This window comes from Neolamprologus multifasciatus, chromosome 11, assembly GCF_963576455.1.
Source record: "Neolamprologus multifasciatus chromosome 11, fNeoMul1.2, whole genome shotgun sequence".
Lineage (NCBI taxonomy): Eukaryota > Metazoa > Chordata > Actinopteri > Cichliformes > Cichlidae > Neolamprologus > Neolamprologus multifasciatus.
In genome coordinates, this window is record NC_140449.1 from 6893411 (window position 1) to 6907816 (window position 14406).

Sequence of the window (14406 nt, forward strand, 5' to 3'; positions counted from 1 at the left end):
GTATGATATCCCGTCGACCTTAACGCACCACTTTATGTTTTTATAGGACTTTTTATTTTTTGGTTTTGAACTGGATAGGTAGCACACTAAGGCGGGTAAGGAAAACATCATTTTAACCTGTATTTCGTGGATGTTTACTCTCATGTTTAATGCTTTAATGTAAATAATCATCACAGCTATTCCCTCTCAGTCTGGCAAAGAGATGCTTCATATTGTCACTAAGGATTTCTAATGATGCGCACTGATGGACAATAGGCGACCTCTGCATCGTGCGGTAGTGAGCAGCTGTGTTTGGAGACAAGAGGAATTAATTTACACTCCATTCACTCCCGTGTCCTTTGACCACGGCGGTGTTATCTTATTGTCAACAACATCAGATGGATAATACTGACAATAACCCACTGCCTGTCTTATCACACAGAATGGGCCACTGAACCTGAACATTAATACTTAAATCTATTGTTGCTGCATGTGATTAAATTTCCCTCTTATTCTCCACCTCACTGTTGTTTCTCATCCCGTTGTTTTAACTCCCATCACCATCCACCTTCTCCTTGTCCATCCTCCACCTCTCTTCTTTAAAGCAATTTCAAAAAAAGCTTTCTTTTACTTCTTCAAGAGTGATTGAGTTCTCTTCTTTAGGTTTTATCCTTCACATTCCACCCCCACTCTGTGCTATCGTTCCTTTATAACTTTGTCCACCCACAGCCAACGGTATGTTAATAACCCAGAATTCAATTTTCTTTTGGCAGTCATTTTCCTGGGATATATCAGGGACAAAACAGCCAAGTATACCGTTCCAGCACTTTAAGTGATTGTATCCCGTTTCTCCCGTTTTTTGTTTTAATTAAGGTTGCACTAAAATTGAATTTGGCTGTTTTATATAGCAGTTTTACTTTGGATGTCTCAAAATCTTTGTATTTCTTTACCCAAAAAGCCCTGCATAGTTTGAAATTATTGTATTTATGGTGTACAGTGAGACATCCACTTTTCCTTATTGTTCAGAATAAATTGCAGCTTTTGCTAAAATGCTAGTTTCTTGTTGTGGATGCTATTTGCAAGTCAGAAAGCCCTAATTGCAGTATTTACAATATGAAATGAATCCTGGGAAAGTGTTACTGTGAGTATGTTGGTATGCAAACACTAAAGATGGTAAACATGATAGTTATAGTTGAGAATCTCCATTTTTGCCTTTGTCAGCTTGAGTGTGATATTCCCAGAACTTTGTGTGTTTATTTGTCTGAAGGTGTGCACCAGCCTACATCCAGATCTTAATGAGGTGTCAGATATTGTGTGAGAATTTGGATTGTTTTCATTTTTTGGCATATCTGTGTCAAATGTCTGTTTGCTGTTTTTGTTTTGTTTTTTACTACGTGTGAGAATATAGATTTCGGTGTTACGAAGCCTTAGAAGCCTCTGTTCCACAGGAGTACAAACAATATCTGCACACGCAGTTGTGTCTTTGAACACAACGCCAATGGAGCAACACTCTCTGTGGTTGTCATGGAAATGACAGATGCGACAGCTGGAGGGAAGACTTGCGAGAAGTATTATGGGGTGTTTGGAGTCGTGTGACAACTAGAGCGTCACCTAATCCTCTGTCTGTTTACTGTTTGTTTCCACAGACTTATCTCCTGGGAATCATCATCTCCATATGTGGGAATGTCCTCATCAGCATCTCGCTCAACATACAGGTAGAAAACACTGGAATCCAGCTGTATGACAGACACTCAGCACAGTAGGCGTTTAGCTCCTGTAAAGTATTTCTAGACTGTTTTTCTCCTCATGGTTTGCTCTCTTTTGCAAACTCTGTGTGCTCATCAGGATTTTAGTGCGTGTACCCTCAGGCACTGTGGCTGTGTGATCTTCACAGCAGGCAGTGTGCATTAGAAATGACTGCATTTCATGACAGAAAAGCCTGTTTGAATTAAAACGAATAGAAGTGGGTGTTAAAATATTGCAATTTAGTTTTAATATACTGCAATTAAGTATTCAAACAACACATTTTTTGCACAGTCTGGACCCGAGTAGGGTATTAATAAGCTGCCCTTAGGTTGATAGCTCTAATTCAGGTGAAGTTTTACCATTTTCTGAGCATCACAATGTTAAAAAATAAGGACTTCATTGATTAAATGTAATGTAAGCCTACAAGCGCTAACATTTACCAGTCTGAGAAGATTCATCTAAAAACTTTGTCTAAAGTGCTCTTTTTTTCTGGGGAACTGATAATATGAAATAAAGTCTGCATGACAGCATGCAGAGCATGCAAAGCAAACTTGGATGCCGTGACGGCTTCAAGTAGATGTGAGAAAGTGCTAAAAGAGGTTGATAACCCTTACTTAGAAGCCAGTATAAGCTTCCAGAAATAGAATTGTTAATGATTATAAGGTATGCTGTAGACTTGTGTTCGGATCATACAGCTTCCCACTTCATTGATTTTCTTAATTGGTGTCATGTCTCTTCTGAGATGAAATGGTAATCAGCAGAGAGTGTGGTGCTGCGTTTAGAGTTGTGTGACAGTCGGTGTAATGCTATATTATCTGTTAAATCGCACCTACTTTTTTAGGATTTGCACAGTGCAGTGGAGTTATTGTCTGTGTTGTGTTGCTGTAGTTTGTACAGCTCTGTTGGGCCCACTTTATCTGACTGTTCCCCTGGCTCCTCTGGCTCCTGTTCCCTCTCTTCCTGACAGAAATATGCCCATGTACGTCAGGCACAGCGTGGATCCAAACCCTACTACACATCCGCCACGTGGTGGTGCGGAGTGGTTCTCATGGGTGTGGGGGAACTGGGAAACTTTGCTGCCTATGGCTTTGCTCCAGCATCTCTCATAGCCCCACTGGGCTGTGTGTCTGTTATAGGTAAATATAATCTCTTTTTTTTAAATGTCATGCATTATCCAAGTGTGAAAGCAAAACTAACAGTGCAAGGTGTTTCCATGCAAGGCCTGACTTCTTTCCTTCTGATCCTGTTGACAGTGTCATGCCAACCAAAAACGAATGATATATTATCCAGTCATTTTTTATTAAAAACATTTTTCTATAGACTTTATTTAATCTGTAGCACTTTATAATGCTTATTTGTATATTTTATGCATTAATAAAATTATATGTGCGAATAGTAGTCTCTTAACCAGAGGTGGCAAAAGAACAGACATTCTGTACCTAAGTACTGATACTAGTGTTGAAAAATACTCCAGTAAAAATTGAAGTACTGATTCAACTTCTTTACTCAAGTAAAAGTTAAAAAAAAAAAAGTACAGGCTTTGAAATGTACTCCAAGTAAGAAAGTAAAAAGAAGCTCTTTGGAGGACATTTCTACCAGCTGTTTTTATGCAAAGCTAACTGAACCTTGTGCTTTATTAATGTAACAATAATATTAGAAGAGCTCTATTTTCTGTTACCTACATTGTAGAGGGTGACTTTGCCTCTAAGCAGGAAATGAGTAGGGAAGAGATTAAAGTGGATTCAGCAGATGGGGGAACCCTAAAATTAGTTGTAATGGCTCAGTGTGGGGCAAAGAATCACAGCTCAGTCATTTCTATTGAGAACTCCAGTAGATTGTCTATGAGTAGCAGACCTACTGCTCTTTGTGGATGTACACAACGTGTTACAATAAACACGTTACTGTAATCCAATTAGTTTTTCAAGTAATGAGTAAAGTAAGGATTACTGTTACTTTCCCATAAGCACGCTGCATTTCTGCATTACTAAACCGTGATTTTGTTTGTGAAAGGGTCTCGTGACAATGACGTAAACGCATGCAATGTTCGTGGTAACAGACGTGTGCAGATCAACAATGGATAATATGGAGAGCAGGAGCGAGTACGACCATGCAGGGTTTAAAGCTTGGAAGTACTGACATTACTTTGAGTTTGATTCTGTAAAAAGTGACAAAAACATTAATGTACGCTGTTCACTCTGCATGGGAAGAAAACTTCTTTTTACCGTAAAAAATTAAACTTCAAATCTGAGCAAGTACCTAGCACGCTGCCAGGGGAATGTGAAATTCACAGAGAAACCCCCCGGATCCCCCCACTGACATGACCGGGCAGAGCTCCACCCGCCCCACTCCTTCTAAACAGGTGAAAAAGAGCAACAGGACTTAGTGCCACCGAGACTTTTATTTATTTTTTTGCTGTGTTTTACTTGCATCTATTTGAAAGAGAGTGTAAACACAAAAGATTATTTTATTTCATATGCTGGAATATGCAGGAAATAGGTTTAAATGTTAAACAAATTTCTTTCTGTGAGAGAGTTGCATATAATTTAATTTTTGCTTGATGCAATGCGCATGAAGTTAAAAGATTAAAATGAATACAACAAGTTTTAAAAAGAGATTTTTTTCATTTGATTTAACCTTTTATATGATGGATTATGCAGAAAAAATAGAATTGGGCTGAAAGGTCTATTGCTTTGTTACGTATTCAGGTTGTGTATCATGTTTTAAAAACTAACTGGTCAATTGTGACCGGAACATTAAGTAAGGGGGGTGGGGGTGCACACAACCAGAGGGTTAAAAAAGTAACTAAGTATCGAATTACTTTTGGAAATAAGTAATCAGTAAAGTAAAGGGATTACTTTTTTGGAGAAGTAATCAGTAATTAGTTACTAATTACTTTTTTCAAGTAACTTGACCAACACTGTACACAGCTGAATTCAACCAGATGTCAGCAGATGTTTCATGAGTTGTCCTGGCTAATTTCCACCCTCTACACCAGGGGTGGGCAACTCCAGGCCTCGAGTGCCGGTGTCCTGCAGGTTTTAGATGTGTCCTTGAACACAGCTGATTTAAATGGCTAAATTACCTCCTCAACATGTCTTGAAGTTCTCCAGGGGTCTGGTAATGAACTAATCATTTGATTCAGGTGTGTTGACCCAGGGTGAGATCTAGAAGCTGCAGGACACCGGCACTCGAGGCCTGGCGTTGCCTACCCCTGCTCTACACTGACAGTACACTGTTTATATTAACTTTATTCTAGACGACCACTGTGCACCAGTCACACACTGTTCCTTTCCTTGAATCCATCACAGTACAGCAAACTAACCTGTTCATGCTACACTAACCTGCTGAGGATTTTCATGCAACGTTTAAATAGTGAAATACAGCAGCTGTATCTTTAGCTAGCAACACACAAACTGCACACAAACAGTTTGTGTGTTGAGCTCATAGAAACGCTGCGTTTGACAGTGACACCAGCTCAGGTATTTAGATCCGAGTGACTTCCAGATACTGGTTGGTTGATTTCCCTAGAACCATTACTGTTATATTTCACTGTAACACCACAGTAGGCTGACTGGGTTTATTTTTCCCACTTAGCTATGTAAGCATTGATAACTTAGCTAACATTACCTCTATCACTATATTAATGGGAATATGAATAATTGTGAGACTTACTGCTGGTAAAAAAACGAAACAAAAACCAAACAAATTTCTTCTTTTTGGTATTGGGAATTAAATCTTTTTGCTCTGTCTTTATTACTTGCAGAAGAAATCTCCTAGGAAACGTTGTAAAATGTAGGGTGGCAGACCTGGGTAAAGACTCGTGTGTTTCACATTGATTTTTATTCCAAAGTTGACGTTTGCTGTTGTTTGTGGAGCATCTGAGAACTGCAAAGACTCTCTAGGATTTAATGGATATTGTTTGCAAAAGAAGCATTTGATTCAAAATAGGAAATAATAATCATCTTAAAATAGCTTGCATTTAAACATACACAAGAAGACTTCACGGCAGTAATGCAACTTATCGATTATACAGATTCCTCCCCACATTCATTGTCTCTCAGTTTTCGAGGGATATATAATAATATATAATATTAGGGCCTTATAATAGGGATGCAGAACATATGTCTTTTTTAGATTGGAGGCATAATTATTTATATGAGAACCTTAATTGAAACATGTGAAATTCAACACATAGACATTAGTTAGTAAAGGTTTAAAAGTGACAACAGAGCTAAGTTAATTAGGTTCAGTAACTGTACTCCTTTTATTAATATTTTAAATGTAGAGGCATTGCAAGTAAGTACTGAAAAAGTACCTTAACCTGTTTCTATAAGACATTGTTTTTATAGAATCACATAAAATCTGTTCTTATCACGTAGTAATGTTTCTTAATAATCATTATATTTAAGTCCCTTATTGCCTAATGACCATTACATATTGTAAGGACATTTATATTAAATGTCACAATACACTGGTACTTAAATGTGTCTATTATCCTATTATTTTGTGCTGCACTGCACAATACTAGTTTCTGTTCTACCCTTGCGTGTTAAATAGACCTTCATATATGGTGATATATATCACTTCATCAGCTCATTAGCTCAGCAGCAGTATGTTTAAGTGCAGGGCATAAAAATGATCTGTATGTATCAGTGAAGTTCTCCATCTGCAATAACAGTTTTATTTCTCTCCTGTGTTTCCAAGCTACACAACTGCTTATAACTGATGAGACTAACAGTCTTCACTTTATTCACTGGAATATTCAAGCTTACAAACCATTCTTTGTTATTTAAGGTGTTAATTCAAAAGTAAATCTAACAAATTTTAAACGAGCAGAAACAGTGGGTCATTGTGTGTGTGTGGAAGAGTGGTGGCGGCGGGGGGAGTTCATGTGTCATCGTTTCAATTCCTACCTTATATCCAGCACTGAACCCAGAAGCTAAATCTCTACATTTTAGCTCCGGAGATTAAATTACATAGGAAGTGCAATTATTCCTGACATTATGAATCTAACACCACACTTGAGAAACAATCATTTTTACGGCCCACAGTTGAGCTAAAGATGTCACAGACTAAGCCGGACTCATTAGCCAGTCAAAACAAAGCCTGGCCCATTGCTACAGCTGGCAGCTGCTCAGTGCAAACACTCTAAACACAGGTTAAATATTGAACAAGTTCACTTCTTACCTTCCACCACGCATCACTCACAGCGCTGGAGGTGGTAGTGACTCATGGATATTAATGACAGCTATTACCTCCACGCTTCCTATAGTCACGTCTTGCCAGTGGATGAATGGTTTGAATAAAGCACTAAGCGAAACCACAAATCTTGCTAAGAAGGCTGCACCTCTTGTTCATTGTAGTTTTGCTTGCCACTGTATTTGCTTCAGTGAGCACTTACCAAAGAAAAAAATGCTTTTAGCAGAAAAATAAAGCCTCAGTTCTGTGTTCTGTTCAGACCAGCAACCTCCAAATGTGTTGTCAGTGTGTGTGTAAATCTAACCTTGTGATGAATCTCTTTAAAACCACAACCATTAACAATTACCGTACTCATTTCCATTTTACTATCAGATCCTCGTGAAACCAGCCGATTGCTAGTGTTGCACTGGAGTTTGAATGAATATTATGCAGCTGAAGTGCGTTTTCAAGGAGCCTTTTAAATAATGAATGCATCTGAGATTACAAGGTGAAAGGAAGAGAAAGAAGAGGAAGATGTCTGCAGTCATGACACAGTCTGTCCTCAGCTACAGGGGAGAATCTGCAGGTTGGCTCCTTTCTTTGACTGACTGTACCCCTCACCTCACACTGACTCACACGATATGCAAATGTGTAAAGCACATACACATACACACATAAAATTCATGCATAACTGTAGCGGTGTGTAAAAGGTCTAGAGGATTGTGTCGACTTGGGATGCTCCTCTGACATATGCACACACAACACACACCCTTCCTGCTGTGCTGTTGTGCTGAGAGCTTTGTGAAGGCACAGAAGGGGGTACAGACAGCAGGATGCCTTCACTGGGTAAACAAGAGGGAAGTGAGTGGCTGGCTTGGAGAAAGGCTGAGGTGAGAGGAAGAAAATTTCAAAGAAAGGAGAGCATAAGTATGTGAATGAATAAGACACAACAGTGAGAAGCAGAGGAGTAAAGGGCCGGAATTGAGAGAGCTGATGATGCCGCTGTCATCCGCCTGTCCGTGCATGTCACGCTGGCACTCATGACGTTCCGGGGGAGAGCAATTACTACTGTCCGCATTCACAGAGCCCAGTCCTCTCTATTAGGAATGACAGCATCAGCCCAAAAGCTGTTGTGTGGAGCAGAGAATCAGCTCTCTCGTTCAGATACCGGTGTCATCGCATGCAGAAGAGGAGGGGAAGCTGGCAGTGTGGAAATGAACAGAAACCTGACTGCATCACTCACAGATGTCAGACCTGCAGCACTGTATTATCCATTAGGATGCGGTGTTAGCGCAGTGTGAAGAAGTCAGGATGTAATGTAGATGTATAAATAACACAATGATTTTAAAGAATGACTTTACAGTGTGACTGTATTTATTCATGGTCAGGACAAGATCTCATTTCAGATTTCAGAACTCCTTTACAACGTTTGTGTAATTTTTTCTTGAATAGCTTCAGAAGGACTGTTTTGATTCAAGTTATCAAAAGTTCCTGTTTGGGAAATTGTGAATACAACTTTTGTTTTCTTTTACAAATTACACGTGCACAGCTCTTATATTTGAGCTTCTCTGGGTGATGGCTGTCAGACTTTTGTTGCTTTCATCTTGCTCATGACAGATTTGTGTTGCACACGAATGTTTGACACTGTATGTTTCATCCTCACTGGTAGGTACCCATTACTACACATCACAAAGAGCATGTATAGAGGTGCTGCGCACACAAGCACACGACAGCAGTGACAGAACTGCGTACCCCAGAGGTTCCCGTTGCCACATTTCTCATTATATCAAGCCGTGCAAAAGCTCACTTTGTATGGAGTTGCTATGGTTACTTGTTAGATCCAGCTGGTCCCAGAGGCAAAAGAGTAGTCCAAAATGTGAGTGCGAACAGGCTCTCAGTATGAAATATTTAACAACTAACTGTTTCATCAGAATATTAAGGAGAATCCTTATAAACTTCCAATTAGAGCGTAGGGCCCTTGCGGCATTGTGCACATCCATGGCCTGTTCTTTTGGAAAATGTGTGTTTGGAGCCTATTTGAAAGAAAGTGTGGCTTTAAATCATGGTTTTAAAATGCCATTTTTGCTTATATTTGATTTGTTTCAGATTCAATTCAATTCAATTTTATTTATATAGCGCCAAATCACAACAAATGTTGCCTCAAGGCGCTTCATAGATACAGAGAAAAGCCCAACAATCATATGACCCCCTATGAGCAAGCACTTTGGCGACAGTGGGAAGGAAAAACTCCCTTTTAACAGGAAGAAACCTCCGGCAGAACCAGGCTCAGGGAGGGGCGGCCATCTGCTGCGACCGGTTGGGGTGAGAGAAGGAAGACAGGATAAAAGACATGCTGTGGAAGAGAGACAGAGGTTAATAACAGATATGATTTAATGCAGAGAGGTCTATTAACACATAGTGAGTGAGAAAGGTGACTGGAAAGGAAAAACTCAATGCATCATGGGAATCCCCCGGCAGCCTACATCTATTGCAGCATAACTAAGGGAGGATTCAGGGTCACCTGGTCCAGCCCTAACTATATGCTTTAGCAAAAAGGAAAGTTTTAAGCCTAATCTTAAAAGTAGAGATAGTATCTGTCTCCCGAATCCAAACTGGAAGCTGGTTCCACAGAAGAGGGGCCTGAAAACTGAAGGCTCTCCCTCCCATTCTACTTTTAAATACTCTAGGAACAACAAGTAGGCCTGCAGAGCAGGAGCGAAGTGCTCTAATAGGGTAATATGGTACTACAAGGTCATTAAGATAAGATGGGGCCTGATTATTTAAGACCTTGTATGTGAGGAGCAGGAGTTTGAATTCAATTCTGGATTTAACAGGAAGCCAATGAAGGGAAGCCAAAACAGGAGAAATATGCTCTCTCTTTCTAGTCCCTGTCAGTACTCTTGCTGCAGCATTTTGGATTAGCTGAAGGCTTTTCAGTGAGTTTTTTGGACATCCTGATAATAATGAATTGCAGTAGTCCAGCCTGGAAGTAATAAATGCATGAACTAGTTTTTCAGCGTCACTCTGAGACAGGATATTTCTAATTTTAGAGATGTTGCGCAAATGGAAGAACGCAGTCTTACATATTTGTTTAATATGTGCGTTGAAGGACATATCCTGGTCAAAAATGACTCCAAGGTTCCTCACAGTGTTACTGGAGGCCAAGGTAATGCCATCCAGAGTAAGAATCTGGTTAGATACCATATTTCTAAGCTTTTCAGCGCCGAGTACAATGACCTCAGTTTTATCTGAGTTAAGAAGCAGAAAGAAAAGTGGCCATCCAAGTCTTTATGTCTTTAAGACATTCCTGCAGTTTAACTAATTGGTGTGTGTTATCTGGCTTCATGGACAGATAGAGCTGGGTGTCATCTGCATAGCAGTGAAAATGTATGCTATGTCTTCTAATGATGCTGCCTAGGGGAAGCATGTATAATGTAAACAGAATTGGTCCTAGCACTGAACCCTGTGGAACTCCATAATTAACCTCAGTGTGTGAAGAGGACTCTCCATTTACATGCACAAATTGGAGTCTATTAGATAGATATGATACAAACCACTGCAGTGCAATACCTGTAATACCTACAGCATGTTTTAATCGCTCTAATAGGATATTATGGTCAACAGTATCGAATGCTGCACTAAGGTCAAGAAGGACAAGCACAGAGATGAGTCCACTGTCAGAGGCCATAAGAAGATCATTTGTAACCTTCACTAAAGCTGCAGATAAACTTGCAACTATATATCTTTAATATCCATGTTAAGAACCTGTCACTGCCTGTGATCCAATGCAAGCCACACTGTGTCTCTGACACATTGAGCTGTTTACACTCTGTATCTAATCTCCTTATGGCGGAGGCAGAGCCCATACACAGACTCAAATGCTCTGTCTGTTTCTCTTCCAGTAATTTCCAGCAATTTCTTCCATTCAATTAGTCCCTGTGTCTGTGTGCCATCACCTGCTCACCCAGATTGCTGTCTGGCAGTCGTGTCGGCAAAACATAGCGCCCATAGTATGCTCTGCTGTGATATTGGTGAAAAATGCAACATCATAATTCCAACTGGTTATATAAAAATGAGCTTTCCACTTGTGTTGTTTAGTGAGGAGACCTCCAGCACGGCAGCGTCAGCGTGTTATGCAAACTGACCTCTTCACTGTGACAGGCCGCTGTCACTTGCACGTCAGTTTGCCTCTCTGTCCACTGGCCGTTTGTCTCGCAGTTTGTTTTTCTGTCTCAGCTAGTTAGCGTGCCTGTGTGGCCATCCATCTGTGTATCTGCCTGTTTATCGGCATGTCTGTGACGTCTGCACGCATTTCTGCCCGCCTCGCTATTTGTCTCCGTGACAGCCGAATGCCGTGTTTCTCCCTTGGTTCGGTGCAGATCCCGGGGAAACATTAAGAAGACTAATCTGAGGCTTAGCTGATGTGAGACTGATTGCTTTTCAGTGTCGCAGTTCTTGACAATGATATTGATGGATGGGTTTGCAAAAAACGCCGGCGTGGAATGTCATAATTTCATGCTGGTGCTATGAAGTCCTAATGAGTTCCATTTATCCAAGCATACAGACCGATTTTTGTCGGTCTAATCTAAACATATCAAGCATTGTGTACATGTATTTATGTGAACACACATTTACATATAATAATATAGTGTCACTGTGTGAATATGTGCATAACTAAATACTTGTATCACTAACTGCATTTATCTTGTGTAGACATAACACCTTAAAAAAACCTAAAGATGGCTTGTTCTGATGTTAGTAGCCTATTTGAATATGGCTGCCATGAATTGTGTGTAAGTGGTGGTTGGGAATATTTAGGAAGGAGGTACATGTCAGTGAAATATCCACACGAATACCAGGACCCAAGGTTTTTCCTCAGAACAATGTCCAGAAATCACCTTCATTCCATAGTGTGTCCTGCAGCCTTCTGTTTCCCAGGTAAACCGTGCACCCAACGTGACGTAAAGCAAAGCACACTTTCTTTTAGTATGTGCCTCTGTAGACTGCAACAGTGGATTTTAAATCAAACAGTCAATTTGTGACTGAAGTGTAGACTTTGAGATTTAATTCAAGCAGTTTAGGAAAATTTTCCATGAACTGTTTGGGAATTACAGTCATTTTTATAAATCGTTTCAGAGCGTCAAGAGTAATTGGACAAACTAACATCATTTTAAACATGAGGATTGTTTTTAATACTTGGATGAAACTGCCTGAAGTCTCCAATCCGTGGACATCATCACATGCGTCGTTTACTCCCTTGAGATGTTCTGCAGTCACCCTTAGATGCAGCTTGTTTGTCAGTCTCTTCAAATTTGTATTTAATAACTAAAAAGCATGCTCTATAGGGTTGAAATCAGATGACTGACATAGTTGTTGAAAAATATCATATTTTTTTGCCTTGAGAAATTCTTTCTTTGGTCTTGCAGCATGCTTTGGGTCATAATCCATTTGCTCTGTGCAGCGCTGTCTGATCAGATCAGATCAGAAACATTTGGCTGAAGCAGAAAGCGTAGCCCTGTGCGCTTCAGAATCTATCCCTCTACTGGCCAGTGCATTCCTTCTTTGTAAAATATTAGTGATTTGGCCACTCCCAAAATATTTGATATCTCTATTGATTGATTGGTTAATTGATTGATTGATTACTTTATGTATTATGATTACTTGCATCAACATCTCCTTTGACTTCATATTGAGCATTCCAGTAACAACCACCAAAAAAAACTAAACAAATAATTCTGCTTCATTATTTTAAGACCTCACTGCCTCACAGATGCTTTGATGTGGTTGACGTGTGTCTGCAGTCAACAATGTAGGCTACCTTCAACATTACTGATGTGATTCTTATGGAAATATAACTATGTTGGTATTTACTTTCATTGTAGTGGACTGAATGTTTTGAATTGCAGTTAAACTAAGAGACATTTATTTTGTTTTTACAGCCAGTGCTATCATATCTGTGGTTTTTCTCAAGGAGACGCTGTGTGCCTCTGACATCGTTGGTAAGTAAGCATTCAGTAGCGATGATGGCACTTAAAGTATAAGTGTCCTCTGGCAGTCTGGCACTCTGGTAGTTTGAGTTCAGAGCAATTATGAATGTAGTTTGTATATATGCCAAACTGAGTTTACAGATGATAATTCAGTCATAACAGAAAAAATATCCTGAATTCCAGTTATGTACTAGTAAAAATGCCCTCTTGCTTTTTTATCTTTGTAGCTTCGGGAAAGCGAAGGCACACTCAGCACAGACATGTTTTTTGTTTTATGAAAAGCTTTTGTTTGTCATAACAATTTGATGATTCTGCTGCTAAATGGCATAATTGTGATGACCATTCCTACTCCTGGACTGGAAATTCATATCAGCATCACACAGCTCTGTTTATTGTTGCTTTCTTGGATAAATTGGCTGCAATGTTTTTGCCATTTTGTTTTACAATTGCCGAATGCCATTATCAACCGCATATTGGAAACAGTTAAATGCATGAATGTTTTATTCATAAAGGGGCATATTAGTGGGAACAAGCTCTGTTTTCCTGCCTGTGTGCAGCCAGCGGCAGAGGTAAAACCTAGAAAATGATCATTTAAATAACAAAAATAAAGATGAATATTTAAAACCACTGCAAGAATGAACACAGTAACATTTTAGGCTTCATTTCAAGTTCATTTTTCAAGTTGAGTTCATTCTTGTGTCAGAAGTTAGAAACACAAATATGACACAAAATGTGTTTTAAAGTGAAGCCCATTGGTAAGATATATAGTCACTGAATCATTTGTAGGGGAAAAAAGAGCATTCGTACCATTTCAATAAATGTCCCGTTTATCTTTTTAGCAGGATGCCTATCGCAAACAATCAAATAAATGTCAGCGTGTGCTGCAGGGCTGTACCAATTTAAGGAATGGAGTGTATAATAAACAAGAACTGGGCCAGTTCTTTTCTTTTTCTATCAAACACTGCACTACTCATTTTGCATCTTGGACAGCTCTATCAAAAAATACAGGGAATCTCTATATTCACTTCACTTTTTTTTTTTAAATGACATCAAAATGAAAACACTTCTTTAAATAACTAAGCCATATACAGTCATGTGCAAAAGAAAGGAGGCCCTCTTTCTGTTGTAAGGTTTTACGTCTTAGGACATAAGAAAAAACCGTGTGGTGAGGTGTTACATGCGACACTGTGTCAGTACTTATTTAACAAAAATGAAGGCAAAGTGCAGAAGCAGCGTGTGAAGAATTACTGTAAGTATGACTTACTGTTTCCATGGGGATTAAGAGGGGATGTGGCAGCCAGGTGCTGATAATCAAATTAAGTTAATTAACAGATCATCAGCAAGTGCGAGCGCTGCTAAAAGAAAAGCTTTGCCGTTTTCTAGTCTCAACCATTCACACGTGTTTTAACAGACTGCCAAGAAGAAGAGAGATCAGATCTGAAAAAGGCATTGCCCATCACTGCCCAATAGTATGAGTTATAAAGCCATTTCCAAACAATTAAAAGTCCATCATGTA

General features: G+C 39.4%; 1 protein-coding gene across 1 annotated transcript in view; it reads left to right on the top strand.

Annotated features, from left to right (window-relative positions):
- The window catches only part of nipal2 (NIPA like domain containing 2), a 32452-nt gene that overhangs the window by 11110 nt on the left and 6936 nt on the right, over nucleotides 1-14406 (top strand). The window contains exons 4-6 of the mRNA XM_085176259.1: nucleotides 1626-1694; nucleotides 2693-2861; nucleotides 12843-12902. Of these exons, the coding sequence (XP_085032385.1) occupies nucleotides 1626-1694; nucleotides 2693-2861; nucleotides 12843-12902 (298 nt within the window). The remainder of the gene's footprint in view (nucleotides 1-1625; nucleotides 1695-2692; nucleotides 2862-12842; nucleotides 12903-14406) is intronic.